The sequence below is a fragment of the Pseudoliparis swirei genome, chromosome 17 (assembly GCF_029220125.1).
Source record: "Pseudoliparis swirei isolate HS2019 ecotype Mariana Trench chromosome 17, NWPU_hadal_v1, whole genome shotgun sequence".
Lineage (NCBI taxonomy): Eukaryota > Metazoa > Chordata > Actinopteri > Perciformes > Liparidae > Pseudoliparis > Pseudoliparis swirei.
The window spans coordinates 20,272,251-20,288,960 of NC_079404.1; the positions used below are offsets into that span (position 1 = coordinate 20,272,251).

The 16,710-nt window shown below is 39.5% G+C and overlaps 1 protein-coding gene across 1 annotated transcript in view; it reads left to right on the plus strand.

Moving 5' to 3' along the window:
- Positions 1-207: 207 nt before the first annotated feature.
- The window catches only part of LOC130207081 (VPS10 domain-containing receptor SorCS1-like), a 48,993-nt gene continuing 32,490 nt past the window's right edge, over positions 208-16,710 (plus strand). The window contains exons 1-3 of the mRNA XM_056435499.1: positions 208-933; positions 14,697-14,764; positions 16,226-16,325. Coding sequence (XP_056291474.1) covers positions 208-933; positions 14,697-14,764; positions 16,226-16,325 — 894 coding nt within the window. The remainder of the gene's footprint in view (positions 934-14,696; positions 14,765-16,225; positions 16,326-16,710) is intronic.

Here is a 16,710-nt window from a genome sequence, read left to right on the forward strand (position 1 = left end):
GGCCCCTCTCCCCTCTCGTCCAGGACTCAGCCTCCAGCTCCTCCTCTGATGCATCGTTTGCATCAGTACTTGGGAACACTTGTCCGCGCGCTGCTGCACCTCCCCACAGTGCATCCACGGACTCCACTTTACCAGGTGATGACAGAGCAACGCTCAGGAGTGAACATGGTATGTTTTTAACACGCCTTAAATCGGAATCAACGTAGAATGGAGACGCGCCTCGGTCACTGGCTTTTGATCATTTTCTCGAAGTGGATTTGGCTCTTCACCCTAACTTCCATCCCGGGCGGAACGAAAGCGGAGCTACTGTGCATTCCTTCGTGCCAGCAGCCGCTTATTAAAGCTCTTCCCCGGGAGCTCTCGGAGCTGGATTTGGCTAATTTTGGCGAGGCACCAACTAAAGATCTCGTTGGATTTACAGATTGGTCACCGGGCGCCAAACCCGCCGACGGCGCAGACGAAAAGCACAACGTTGCAGAATTAACGGCGAGTGAAGAAAGTTCGTCCGAAGTGCCTCCGCGGTTGGAGGGAAATAACGCAAGTTGTCTGGAGAAGGACGCGTCGAAAGATCGGCACAAACTTTCCGGCTCGAAAGTGTCTCCTGGAAGTGCTTCTTCACCCGCGGCGGCTCTTTCTCCCGGTGAGGGTAACGAGACCGAAAATCGGACCGGTGATGGAGAAGATAACACCGATGAAAACGGGGCGCAGTTTGATGTGACAGTGGGCCTCGACGAGGAGACGGATGTGGCCGGTTGGAGACGAACGCGTCGCGCGAGGAGCGCGGAGACGTGGTCCGGATTCAGACCCGAGGACGGGGAGGACGCTTCGGTTTCAGACCAGGAGGAGTTTGAGCTCTCAAGTTCAACATTCGCGCTCACCGGGGACACTGCTCATAACCAGGCCATGGTGCACTGGTCCGGACAAAACAGCAGCGTAAGTAGTCGATGCGCAACATATTTACGCACGGACCCCTTTTGACGCAGTGTGGTCTCCGCGTTCAATCTCAAATGTTGCGTCGTAATTTGAGTGATTTAAAGCAGTTGTGCTGACAGAGTTACGAGTTGAATGGAGAGTAGTGTGATTGCTGAGAGGTAGTTTGAGGGAATTATCACACAAATAGGCCTACCATGATCTATATTCTTTATTGATTCGTCAACGTGGCAGTTAGGCTGAAGTGTAAAGGAAAAAGATAAGTGTAACATAATATATATATATAATGATCTGCTCAAAGTTGTGTTGCTTTCTTCTCTCTATCAGTGATTTGAGCTCAAGCCTTATTTCGTGCTTATGAATGAGATCAATACACATTCCCATGCACCAGTCTCATCCACCTTGCTCAAAATTAGAGTTGCGTGATGAAGTATACAGCTCACTGAACACAGGTACTGAAGGCTAAAAGTTTAAGTCATTGCAGAGGTTAAAATTATAACACATTTACACTAAGAATGTAACTGGAAGTGATCTATACAATAAATGAAAATTTGGAGCAAAAGGTTAAAAATGGCATCATAGTAATATTGTAAATATAGATAGAAAGTGAAATAAGACGACAAAAAGCGATTAATAAAGATATGTTTTTAAATTCTACCTAACCCAGTTTGGAAATGGAACATCCTATTGTCTTATGTTTGGTTCTGAAAGTCTTAACAGCCCACCGTGGAAGGATGCGAGTGAATCTAAAGCGCTCGAAAAAACAAGATGTGAGCTGAGAGCTTTATTACAAGCAAAAAGACTTTAAATTCGAAAAGATAGCTGGAGCTATATATACAGTATACAGTTCTGCCAAAATCAGACTCACATGCTCTAATTTCTTGTTTTGATCGGGACTCATGCAGAGTTTGAATAATTTGTAGGCTCTAAATAGAATTTTCAGTGAAACAAGTGAAATGTTCACTCTACAGTGTAGCCTGCGAGAGGTGTAGACAGCATTAATTAGCTTTTTGACATCTTGCTGGCTTGAATTGCACTATGGCAATTTTTCTGAGATGAAAGACGTTGATTTAAAGGTGTGATTTAATACTAAAGGCAGCGGGCCAAGGCTCGGTGTGTGGAACCATATATTCAAGATTACCTTAAGCTGCATCTTCTTTGGCCTCAGGGCTGAACAAACGTATTCATGTCTTGCGTGTCTTTCATTCAGTTTTAGGGACTTTATAACTCATCTATTTATTTAATGCAGACAAGGCGGTGAGCCAGTTGTTTCATTTGCCTCTGCAGATAACGTATGTGTGTGTACTTTGACGTAGCTGTGAAAATCCATGATATGATGACATCATCAAAGAGCATGAAGCCAAGTCCCAGTCATTTATTAAGGATTTAAAATATATTCAGCAAGACCAAGCCATTTCATTTAAATATATTTAATGCAGTCCACTAGAACTGAATCTGACATGTTTTAAAGCCTTTGTCTCAATGCTTTATAGCTATATAAAAGTTGTAAAACCGATACAAATATGTGGTAAAAAGACAAAAACGACACAGAAATAACCACAACATTTTTATTCAAGTTACGTTTTTCCATCTATTGCCGCCCTAAAAGAATAGTTTAACATATGGAGACGTATACTTGTTGCTTTCTCTCCTCTCATGTGAGTAAATATGTAAATGAAGCTATAGCTAGTAGCTGACTTGCTTGAGCATTATGACTGGAAGCATGGGGGAAACCGCTAGAGCCTCACTGTGTCCAAAAGTAACACACCGCTCAGAGCTGCACCTCAAAATTGTACCAATTAACATGCACAGATTGGTGTACTTTTAAGAAATGTGTTTAAACTAATAATCTATTTCTAAAGTGGCCAATGTCCCTTTTACTAGTGAAACGTTGTTTAAAAAAAATGTATTAACGGATACATTTCAGTCTTAATTGCTGCAATCAGCCTCCCTGAATGTATTGGAAGATGTGAAAGAGGTTTGGCAGCTGGTCGCACATCAATAATCAACCGTATCGTACATGCTGAATAAAGAGAGGGCGACAATTTGTGAAATGTGGGTATATTGGCCAGCAATTAACTGAGGAAGTGTAACAGTTCTGGTAAAAGCTTGTGACTACGCTTGTCTGGGGAAAGTGCTGCCATGTTTTGACACCTCAGACACTTCTCGCTTGTTCTCGACATGCAATCCTGTTTTCACACTTCAATTCAAACATTCAGACATCTGATAGTTGCCTATAAAGTGCAGCTGCGATGTATTTGCTGCAACGTTTGTGACTACGCTGGTTCACGTTGTGATTGTCGTCCGTCGCTAGCACGAGATTGTGTTCCTGGATAGGAAAACAGAACCTGAACGTCTGAGTGACAACTCATACCAAAACTAGAATGGGCACTCGGTAGAGCGCATACCTTCGCATATCACAAGATTGGGCATTGAATTATGAACATGTTGGCATTAGTTGCATGCCAATTGGATAAAAATTGACCGTGCTATGGTAAAAATAAGATTTGGACCTTTCCATGACCTTGACCTTTGACCCGATTCATCCCAAAATCTAATCAAATGGCCCCCGGATAATAACCAATCATCCCACCAAATTTCATGCGATTCAAGAAGATGTTGACCTTTTCATGACCTTGACCTTTGACCCGATCGATCCCAAAGTCTAATCAAATGGTCCCCGGATAATAACCAATCATCCCACCAAATTTCATGCAATTCGGTTTAAAACTTTTTTTGTTATGCGAATAACACTCATACAAATAAATAAATAAATACACGGCGATCAAAACATAACCTTCCGCATTTTCAATGCGAAGGTAATAACTCACTTCATTCAACCAATTTAATTTCATTCTTAGCCATTCATTAATTCATGATTATTTTAGAAATTAACAGAGGATTGGGTCAGAATGAAATACATTGTATTACAAATCTATAATATAGTAGGCCTACAGTATTACTGAGAAGATGTATTTGCTTCATTGAGAACTCTTTTGTGTTGCGTTGCCTCCAGGAGTCTGAACGGTAGACGCATCATTTCAAACAACTTGTGTTGCAAACGATGTTTATCAAAGATCTACTGGGATTTTATTAGCAGCCGGCAAAAAACACACAACATGTAATTACTCCAGAAATAGTGAGTGCCTCAAATGATCATTTAAGAATGTTACCTTGAATTTGTGAAGAAAACTTAATTTTTTTCTTTTCATGGCTCCATGATGAACAGATTCCAAAGGCTGAGAAATGTCCTGATACATTTCAAGGAAATTATAAGGATGTTCTGAAACTGGGCACTTCGTAAATGATGGAAAACAGGCTTCCGGACGCGCGTGAATTAAGTTATCAACATTTAATGGCAGGAAGTGTAAAACAAACATTCAAGGCCTCACGATCGTGGTCTTCATCGGTCCCGGCTCCTCCGCCTTCGGGGTCCCGTCGGAAGAGAGCGCTATCTCTAATCCACAAAGTCTTAGATTCAAAATTAGCCAATCCTCACACTCAAAGGTGAGTCCGGCCTTTAACACCTAGTGATTGGTTCAAAGTCCTGCTATAACAATGGAGGGGTCGAATGTCACTGAACCCCGGGTCAAAACGTCACTTCCGGTCAAGTATTTTCACAATAAAAGTCCCGTCTATTATTGTAAGTCACTTCACAGATTTTAACCGGCTCCGTCAATCTATAATATAATATAGTCACTCTCATGCAATATACATTAATTCTTGCTATTACATTTGCATAGAGTAAACATTACCCCTATGCTTCATAATACATTAATAACAATATTCTCCCTAATATTTCCTATTATAATATCTTTCTATATGTATTAATTTCAAGCATAAGACCTCTGCACATGTTATAGATAGATAGAGATAGATATATACTTTATTAATCCCCAAGGGGAAATTTGTCGTTACAAGTAGCAGCACCAATAAACCAAACACACAAGAATAAAAACAAAAACAAAACACAAATATAAAAAACAGGGATGAAAGATATAGAAGTATACAAAGTAAACAAAACAAAATATATATGTACATATACAACACACATGCATACACAACACACAACATCAATGACAAATCAAATCAAATTCAAAAATATTAAATATTATCAAAATAAACTATTACAACCTAACATAATTGAGGTTCACGAACTCCCACAACTCACTTCCCAAACATACACGTCTTTGCCACCATCTTTCCATTCGACACACTTCTGCATAAACAATCTCACGCTGTGCACGGGCGCATTAATCTTGTGCGAGTACTTTTTATGCAGTTTTTTTTCTTGAGCTAAAATGCAAATGTTGAACCTGTATTGATCTGTTCAAATGCCACATATTGTCAGTGTATAACTGCCTTGGGGGGGGGGGGGGGCGTGCCTTGCACTCAAGTGCTGTGCATTCGTAAAACGCTCTTGTCCGCTGCTGTCCCGCCGCACGACCTTTCGCCCTGTGGGTTGTTACTAACACAGGGTGGAGAAAGCTAGCAAGCTGTGCTGCATCTATAATCACGACACCAAACCATTCTAAGACATCTTTGACCCTTTCCCTCTCTCCATTCCCTCGTCCACTGCTGCGCTCTCTCTCTATCTCTCTTTCTCGCTCGTTCGGCCTGAGAGGAGGGGCACATTTTAAATGCCGTGTTTACAAAGGGTACATGTTTAAATTACCACGTATTATACTTTTAATCAGCTGCCATGTGATCCACTTCAAACTGAACATCGAACAGCAACCAACCGAAATGTTGAGGGTAAAAATGTAGCCTACGTAATGCCGCTTTACAATAACGTTCGCTTGTCAATTACGTGAGACCGAGAAAGCATTGCACATTTCAGGATTAGACTATGTTCAATTCAATTTGAATCAATGCCATGTTGGTTGATTTTTTTGGTGATAGCCCTGGTTCAGGTGCTTTAGTTTTACATGCAAGTCAGGTGAATCCGCAAGTCTACATTGCCTGTAGGTGTGAATGTGTTTGTCATTCTGTGTTAGCCATGTGAGGTGGTCCGACTGTCCTGGGTAAAGCCCAGTTCATGCTGGGAGAGGCCCCAGTCCCTTACGACCTTGGACACATCTGTCCCATTGGGTCTACACTCTACCCAGCCGTTTTAAATGCCAGGCATTTAATGTTAATCACTTTACAATTCTGCACACAAGCGAATACAGGCAGCACACTGTATTATTTATTATATTGCAGCTGATGGATTAACAAATAAAAAGGTGCTTGTGTTCTAATTGTGTTCGCGAGCATAAAGTTGTCAGTTTGAAGTGTGCACCTGTAACAGTTTAGCTCCACGCCTTCCTTTTTGTAATAGTTGTTTTCATCCTGTCACACCATCTCGTCAGTCCAACTCCCCTCACCTGCCTCTGATCCCCTCGTTAGTCCCTCATTCCCTTCACCTGGTCCTCACGCCCTTCTCACCTGCCTCTGATCACCTCGTTAGTCCCTCATTCCCTTCACCTGGTCCTCACGCCCTTCTCACCTGCAGCCCATCCCCTCATTAGTCCCTCACTATTTAGCTCCCTCACTTCCACTTGTCCTCTGCCAGATTGTCTTGTGTTTTCATGCCAAGTTCTCCAGCGTTATTAGAGTATATTCCTGACCTGCCTGTTCTGACCTGCCTGCCCTGACCTCTGATTCTCTGCCCCGCCCCTTTTTGGACTTGTTTGCTTCTTCGACTGATCTCCCGGTTTTGACCCAGCCTGTTTCCAACCAAAGACAGTATTCTTTGTTACTCCTGTCTGAGTCATGCTTTTGGGTCCACTCTAATAGCGTCGTGACAGCACCATCCTCCTCTTTTCTTCTTCTTCTGTGTGGAGAGGAGGAGGGGGGGGGGGGGGGGGTGGGCAAGGCGATGGATCCTTCAGCTTTTCAGGACATTTCTTGGGGGTTCTATTCATAAAATAATCAAAGTTGTGAATGGAGAGCTCGTGTCTACATCTCACCGGCCTCGAGCTCCAGCTTGCTTTTTTAGGACCGGTAGTCCTAATTGAGTCTCATAATCGCTCTCTGCTGAATGGCCGCTTCTCTGTACTCGAAATCTTTTCCTGCCGTAGTTACGTCTTCTCTATCAGCTGCAGCTCCGATGTGATGAAACATGGCCGTGTGAACGGACACGCGAATTTCCGCCCCTTTTCCGATGCGATGCTATGGGACAATTATTGGAGTGAATATATAACAAAATGAAATCAAAATCTTAACATTTATTATAATTTATCATTATAAATCAAGAAATAAATGTCCACCAGACTGCAGTCCGACAACACACACGCTGATCATCAAACAGCTGGAACTCGACAGAACCAATTAAACTCATTGAAACCATCTTTCAACCGTTGTAACAATCAACAACTCTGGTTTGGTCGAATTAAACCCTGAATCCATGAGTTAGATGGGGGAAAACTATCTGTCATATCCATAAACAATAACTGATATATACCTCAAAGCTACAAGACTCCACTGACAGAAAGATACATTTGACCTCTCGGATCGTGAGTCCATCGCCGCTAATTTTGGTGGAAGGTTAAAAGACATCGGTCATCATTTCACTGCCAGATACATTTAAGTTTGCTTTTCCTCTTCTTGTGCAGTTTCAGTCCCTATAGCAACCATCTCACGTAGTGGGACCATTTTTGGAAACTTGACCTAACTGTATAACCCTTTACAACCTAGGGACCTAGGGCGATCACAGGATGTATGGCTTCCCCATATAGTGCCAATAAGGAGGGTTCTGGGCAATCTCCAGGACAGAAGCAATCGCTATCCAATTATCGATAAAAGAAATTCTTCCAAAAATCTCCAAATGTGAAACGTTTTAGATACCAAATCACAGCATTATTTTCTATGGTGTTCTCTTTAAGTTAGTAATTGCATTATAACCATGTTTGCTCAAATAACACTCCTCTCTGTCAAAATAAATAATGATGTATTTGATTATTTATCTGTTGAATACACACGGTATACTGTTCTGAATGAACATAAAGTATAATATTGTATACATTGATTTTCAGGAACCTTGCCCTACTACAGCTAAATCTATTTTGGTGTTCATTTTGTCAGTAATCATACCCGTTCAGCGCCGACCCGGAGGCCAACCCTGTGGCCGCTGCTGTCCGTTCAGAAGCCCAGCAGCTCTCCTCTCTCCTGGGTGGCCGTGATGGACAGGCCGCCGGAGGGGGAGGATTTCTATAGCATTGTTTTCGGGAGGGGACATCACACATCCTGCTAAAGAAACATGAATTCATGAATTAATCGAATGCATATTGATAAGAAGGGTAAGCCCACGACACAACTAAGGACAAATCATTGATTTTTCTTCACGCATTCCAGGATGTGGTATTGCCTACATTGCATGCATAAACATCCCCCATCCCCCGGGTCTCTTGTCTTCTCTACTGCGTTGTCTAAAAGAGCAGAAATTCCCCCGAAAAATCCAAAGACCAGGATGAAATTAATTTGGCTGTAACGATGCATAATGTCATCTTACCTTTTTATTAATTTAGCCTTTGTGTTTTCTTCAATCAAACCTATATTGTGCATACCACCTTCTTGTATGTGCTCCATAATTAAAATTCCAGCTATATACACTACCGTTCAAAAGTTTGGGGTCACTTAGAAATGTCTTTATTTTTCAAAGAAAAGCACTGTTTTTTCAATAAAGATAACATTAATAAAAAATACACACTATACATTGTTAATGTAGTAAATGACTATTCTAGGTGGAAACGTCTGGTTTCTAATGAAATATCTCCAGAGGTGTATAGAGGCCCATTTCCATCAACTATCACTCCAGTGTTCTAATGGTACATTGTGTTTGCTAATCGCCTTAGAAGACTAATATCTGATTAGAAAACCCTTGTGCAATTATGTTAGCACAGCTGAAAATAGTTATGCTGGTGATATAAGCTATACAACTGGCCTTCCTTTAAGCTTGAAGTTTGAAGAACAAAATTAATACTTCAAATATTAATCATTATTTCTAACCTTGTCAATGTCTTGACCATATTTCTTTTCAATTTTAAATTCATTTGATGAATAAAAGTGAGTTTTCATGGAAGACACGAAATTGTCTGGATGACCCCAAACTTTTGAACGGTAGTGTATATTTTTTATTTTACTTTCAAGCCCTCGGCTGGTCGGTGTGTTCAAACTTAAACCCAATACACTCAGAGCCTCGGCGCTCCATCTCTGAATCAGAAACACTCGTTGGTTTCTGTTGTTGTTGTCAACAACTTTTGGCCATTGCTCAGTCACCACCTCATTTCCAGTTTCAGAGCTCTTTCATTTTGCAGTGGCCGCCTGCATTACTCATTCATATGGTATGAGTATGAGACCATCTGGCTGCTGTAAAAAATATTAAAAACCTTTACTTTGATTTACACGCTGAAGTATCCTTTTGAATTTATAGTTGTGAAAAACTGGAGCTTTCAAACAGTTTTGGTGAGCCTATAAGGAGGCATATGGGTGAGATAAATTCCTCCCCAGCACATGTATCTAATAAGCTCTTTCACTTTTATTTATGTCAGAGAAAATTTATTTTTATATTATTAGTCCAAGGGAGCTTTTAGTTTGTCAACATGCAGCTACTCTTCTTCCATCACACTCAAATGAAGGGCTGGAGAGTCAAAAGTAGTTTGGGGGGAAAAAACGCAAACTTTTTTGGATGCGTTGAAAAACAAAACAACCCTCTTGCTTTCTCATCTTGCCTGCATTGATCAGACCCCCTCCTCGGGCACGCCGAAGCTTCTAAACTCAGCAGGCCGCCGTCGCCTAGCCGCTGAAGTAGCCTCGACTTTCATTCATGGCGAAGAAGCAAAAACGATGCGAGAGGAGAAGCCAGAAGGAAAGCCATTTTCAGACGACTCGTCAACCAAGCTGCCGCTTCCCACACAGGGCTGTTGTCTCGACACGAGTCGGCCGCTTTCTAAAAAAGCCGCTAATTTGATGTCCGCAGATCAATGGTATTTCCGTGTGCCAACTTGGCTGTCAGTCACATTACAGCTGAACTCGGGTGCTCAAGAACGACGTGTTCATGCAACTCAAGTTATTAACGCAAACACAGAACATGTTTAATTCACTGGGATTTTACTCCCCGTGGTTTTTGTGTATCACATTTGATCAGGACACCAAGTAGTAAAAAAAAAAATGCCTAGTGATATTGTGAAGTCACTTCATAGTTACCTTCGCATTGAAAATGCGGAAGGTTATGTTTTGATCGCCGTGTATTTATTTATTTATTTATTTGTATGCGTGTTCCTCGCATAACTAAAAAAGTATTAAACCGAATCGCATGACATTTGGTGGGATGATTGGTTATTATCCGGGGACCATTTGATTAGATTTTGGGATCGATCGGGTCAAAGGTCAAGGTCATGAAAAGGTCAACATCTTCTTTTTACCATAGCGCGGTCAATTTTATCCAATTGGCATGCAACTAATGCCAACATGTTCCTAATTCAATGCCCAATCTTGTGATATGCGAAGGTATGCGCTCTACCGAGTTCCCGTTCTAGTTCATGTTTGCAGTGATATGCTATCTATGTGATAGCCAACAGCTCTGACTTCAAACAACCTACCTTCACCACAACATCTGGTCTGCGAGGAAATGTTGCCTTTGTTAATGAAGCGATATCATTTGAAGTGGCAGACGAAAGCCACCGTGCATTACGTGTCTCACTGAGGTTGTATTGAAGTAGACGAGGATGCGCTTTCCTGCAGGCTTTGTTGCTGCGTAGTGAGTCGCAGGGCAATAAACAACGTAATAGAAACAGACAATTCTCTTTTATTATTAAATGATGCTGTTTAATGTGGTGATTTGATCAAGTGAAGTTCCATATTTAATGCTATACAGGCCGCTGGAGTATTTGAATTTGTTCATTATCGTGTGTGTTTTTATACTTTGAAAAGCATTCGTTGTCACAGTGTCAACACTCCTGGAGTGTCACTATCTTGCTGACAGGTGTTCTCACGTAGTTGTCTTAGTTGTGAAATTCTGTCACCAGCACTAAACAAAATGTTCTCTCCGATATAAATGTTGAATTCAAAGCGTTATGTGTAAAGATGCTACCAGTATCTGCCTCCAATACAGGCTCACATTCTGGAGTGTAAGTGTCGAGCCAATATCAAGTTATTCTATAATTGACCAGCTCATTTACACTACACAAGGACAAATATCACAAACAGTACAAAACAAATCTGAAAATCAAGGATGAAAGTAGCTAAATCGTGAGTCATGTGGCTGTTGCTCAACTGTTTTATTGTTATGTTTTAGTTAAGACTGACTAAACTGTCTAAACTAGACAATAAAAGAAAGTTTGATGGCATTCATGTATATATATTCATATACATAAATATACATATATGCATGTCTATTCCTGTTTGAGCTTGTTCCATCATGCATTGGGCAAAAGGTGACGAGCTCTTGAGACATCATATTGGTCTTTACTATGAATATTTCAGTCAGTAACGGCTCTAACAATTGCTTTTATGGAATCATCCATCTGTTTGATTGCAGTGGGTAAATATGATGACAGCTTTATTGATGAGGCAACTTAATCCCGACGGCTGATGAGGTTGGATCAACGGGTTGGTGAGACTGGGAATGAATCGTAATGCATATTCTGCTGCTGTCATTTGTCTCAAGTGTTTACATATCAATAACAGAATCCCCCCTCTATTGATACCCCCCCCCCCATCCCATCTCCCCCCTTTTGCATCGCGTCATTTCAATAATCTCCACACCCTAAGCCCTGTAAATCACCATTAGGCCTCCATTCATTCTTACACAATGATCAAATTCATCCCAGTCCATTTACCTGCAAGGTTTAAGATTGATAAAGGATTAGAGGTTGAAAAATCAATGTGCTTGCTCTTGGATGTCAGGCAATCCAGTTTGAAGATATGTTGGTGCCACTGCAGTCTAATGGGCTGTGCACTGCATGGTATGGCTGGCATCAAATGGGACACGTTTGTTTGAATTCAAAGGGAAAGATATGCAAATATACACTACCGTTCAAAAGTTTGGGGTCATCCAGACAATTTCGTGTCTTCCATGAAAACTCACTTTTATTCATCAAATGAATTGAAAATTGAATAGAAAATATAGTCAAGACATTGACAAGGTTAGAAATAATGATTAATATTTGAAGTATTAATTTTGTTCTTCAAACTTCAAGCTCAAAGGAAGGCCAGTTGTATAGCTTATATTACCAGCCTAACTGTTTTCAGCTGTGCTAACATAATTGCACAAGGGTTTTCTCATCAGATATTAGTCTTCTAAGGCGATTAGCAAACACAATGTACCATTAGAACACTGGAGTGATAGTTGATGGAAATGGGCCTCTATACACCTCTGGAGATATTTCATTAGAAACCAGACGTTTCCACCTAGAATAGTCATTTACCACATTAACAATGTATAGTGTGTATTTTTGATTAATGTTATCTTTATTGAAAAAACAGTGCTTTTCTTTGAAAAATAAAGACATTTCTATGTGACCCCAAAGTTTTGAACGGTAGTGTATATGGCATTATTTAAATCCAGAAGGTAAGTTCTGCCATTATCCGGTGTAGGGTGTAAGCATTAAAAGAAGTAGCCTTCGTCCAGTGATTTCAAATCGCAATGTAATGGCTTGTGTGACATGCTGAACTTCAAACCCCTATTTCATGCAGGAATATCTACAAAGTGAACATTGTATCGCCGCATTGATGAGTTAACTGCAGCCATGGGGCTTTACCTTTCACTTTCAACAGCCCTCAAAACACAGGAAACTTTTCTTGCCGACGTAGCGGCATGCAAATTATATCCGACTGTAATCCTGGAACCTTTCCAAGCAAATGCATAAAGTTAATTGCTATACAGAATGGAGCATATATCTTCCCCTAATTTTCAGACTGCAGCTGCTGGTTGTTTTATTGCATATGACAGTGTCCACGAGGGCATGCATTTTGGAAGGTATAAAGGCCATTTTACTGGAAGATCATAAATCTCTGCAACCCAGGCTGGACACTTGGTACACTATAACAAGCTACATGGATAATCTCTGAACTAGCGCTCAGATAAAGGATTTCATACACTCAGCACAAAGTAACAGCAGAGTCAGAGTTTTTTCTTATTCACAAAGAGGGCACATCATTAGGTAATACAGCACATCGTTGAGGTTTTAAAATGGCTGCATTAACAGCAAGAACTTCTTCAGACACTTGTCGTACATTATATAATATTCACAAAATGATATTTTGGGATATCGGCTATAAATCAATGATAGAAAACATAAATGAGCATCATGATGATTGTGCAGGAAATGAAAGACATTTTAGGACAATTCATTTATGACTGAATAGTTTATTTTAGAGCAGAAAAGTAGATTATTCTGCAGCGATTATTAATTGTATGAGTCATTTCTAAAGAAATTATACAAAACACTTTTTTTCCAGCTTCGCATTTGTGAGAATTTGCTGCTTTTCTGTTTTTTATGTAATTGTTTTTTTTGTTGGACGTTTGATCAGACAAAACGAGACGTATACAGATGTTGTTTTAGGTTCTGGTAAATTTAGAAACATCATAACGTCACAGGAGTTTCGGTATGTGCCAGCAAAAAAATGAGAGGGTGCTTTATTAGATTTCATTGGCTTCTGTGATTCTGTTTATTGATACGGTAAACATATGGTATCGTCCAATTTAGCTTTAAAAATCCTGGAGTCGACTGTACATAAGGGACCTGGATGAGCATCATGTGTGCACAGTGTGTGTCTGTCAGTCTCAAGGAGGGGCGGCTTTTATTTAGCAGAGATGAGGATGATTGACTTGTTTTTCATGTGGGAGAAAGCAAAGAAAATGAAAATTCTACAAATTGCGCAAGCAAGGTTCTTAAAAAGTTCAGATTTCTTTATTACATGATGGAGTTCTATACTCGTCATACATAATGTTACCCAAAACACTCATAACACTCGATAATTAAAGGATAGCCATGAAGAGATGCCCAGAGAGTCTCCTCCAGAGGGTAATATGATATGCAGATTTTACGATTGCACAGTACAGGCGGGAGTCGAGGGTGAAGGACACACTGTGTGACTATTGTGGAAAAAAATGCATCTTTTGCATAAAAGTTATTTTTTAGCATTATATGTATTTCCTCATATTCTAAAACTGCAACAACAACAAAAGTAAAATGTACATAAACATGTGTCTTTGTGTGTGTTACTTGTATATACAAACACTGAGGCTTTGATTTAGGTTCTGATATTTATTGAGGAAAAATGTCCACAGTGAGCCATTCATTAATATCTGGGGTAATTTATAAGACATTTACATCTTTTTATGTATATTAAGTAAAGGCCTGTGTATTGTAAACCACTATTGTAAGACACTTTTTATGATCCTCTTCAAAAATATGTCCATGATATTTACGAGGTCTGTCTCTCCACGCATGGAATGAATAATATTATTTTTTCATTTAGTCATAGTTTACCAGTGGTATCATTGTCTGGTAGTCCACCAGGTCCTATAAACTATTATAGCAAGCATGGTCAGCTTTTCCTCTGAGAACATACACAATGTTTATGACATTACGACAAAAAAAGGAATGGGTTGACATGGCATCACAGTTTTGTTATTAATAAAGCTGCGTCTCCCAGGGAGCATTAAAGACATGTGCAGGGATGGATCGGTTTTTTTTTTCTCACTTTGTGACACTTGACTGTTCACAAAAGTGATGATACCACTCCTTCCAAGCTCGTAATCTGTTTGATCTGTTCCGCAGGTAATCCTCATGTTGACAAAGTACTATGACTTCAACTCTGGCAGAGTAACAGAGAGTTCTTTATGGAGGTAAGATATTCTGTCTCTTCACACGCATGATTTCACACTGATTGTTTTCAGAAATCTGCTACGGAAAATGACAATTTTTTCCCATCTTTTTGTTCTCGGGGACCTATCAAGCATGGTTAATGTAATGCTTTTTATATGCTTTGCGTGTATGTGATTGATTTTTATAGCACTTTTAACATAACACTAAATTTGAGAAGAGAAGTTCATTTGGATTTATGTTATTTTAGTATTAGAAACGGTTTATTTAATATATTTATATCAGAAGTTAAAAATGTTATTTTAGTATTAGAAACAGTTTATTTAATATACATCCATTTAATCTCATTACTGTGTGAAGGATAACCCTCATGACACTGACTTTTTGGCAAGTAAAAAGAATATATATATGTTTTTATACATGGCCCATATAAGACATACACTAGCTGATGAACATATTGAGCATTTAGCAGCCAAATAGTCTGATATTTCCCTCAGGAGTTGAGTCACCAAAAATAGAGCCAAAAGAGAAAATATTGGACTTGCATTCATAACTCTGAACAATGCTCATTTTGGTCCATGACTGCAGGATGTGTAAACAAGCAAGTGATTTCTCACAAGCTTTATTAACTCAAAATGTCATCAGGATATGTCCCAGAAAATCAGTTATTGCAGGTTTAATCTGCAAACTCAGTTTGTGGGAAAAAGAACAAGTTTCCCTTTAAATACTTCTACATATTGGGTTTTAACGAGTTCATAAGAAAAGATAAAAATGGGATTGATTTGCATTTATTATTCAAATTTACACACAGCATTGGGGTCTGTGGGACTCGAAACAATGAGAAAATAAAGCCAGTTTCGTCAATACATAAGTTAAATAATTTCTTGTGAGATTTTTCCCAACTGCCTACACTCGAAATAAAATATCTTTAAAAAATATTAAAAATATAAGAAACTGATTTTTAAAATTATATTTCAGGCAGAATAACACATTTTAGGGCTGTTTTTTTCTGAAATATCACAACGCATCTGAGACCACCATCTGTGTCTATGTGACAATTCATATAAAGATATCCATAATGAAGTCAGAAAGGCAGTCCCACTTTTAGAGGGTAATTCATATTTTATTGTATATTTCGGTTCCGCCAAAGCATTTCATTAGCCAACAAAAAGGCAAAAATGTCCTCCATGTGATTTTCAAAAGATGAAAATCACAAACATGACATTTTTACCCCAAAGCATCAATAATAATACTGATGATAGTAATAACGTATCCCCTTGCCACACAGGATATTATTGTTTAATTTTATAACGACAAGAAGCTTCATTCATCTTGCAAATTGCCTCATGATTTCTGCTCCTTCAATTTTCTGCTTGCCTGATATGCCTAATGATACCATCAGCATCTTAACTAGTAAGTGTTTCTCCATTCTCCTTAATCCTCCACCACAATCTATTTATTTAATCCTTTTAATTAAATTGTAGGTCAACTGATTACGGGACCACATATGAGAAGCTTAATGAGAAAGTCGGGCCAAAAACCATCCTGAGCTACTTGTACGTGAGTCCAAACAACAAAAGGAAGGTAAGTTTCCACATGCATCTTATGGAAAATCCTGCCTGCCTCCACTACCTTTCAAAAGTTTGGGGTCACTTAGAAATGTCTTTATTTTTCAAAGAAAAGCACTGTTTTTTCAATAAAGATAACATTAAATTAATCAAAAATACACACTATACATTGTTAATGTGGTAAATTAATATTCAAGGTGGAAATGTCTGGTTTCTAATGAAATATCTCCAGAGGTGTATAGAGGCCCATTTCCATCAACTATCACTCCAGTGTTCTAATGGTACATTGTGTTTGCTAATCGCCTTAGAAGACTAATGTCTGATTAGAAAACCCGTGCAATTATGCTAGCACAGCTGAAAACAGTTATGCTGGTGATATAAGCTATACAACTGGCCTTCCT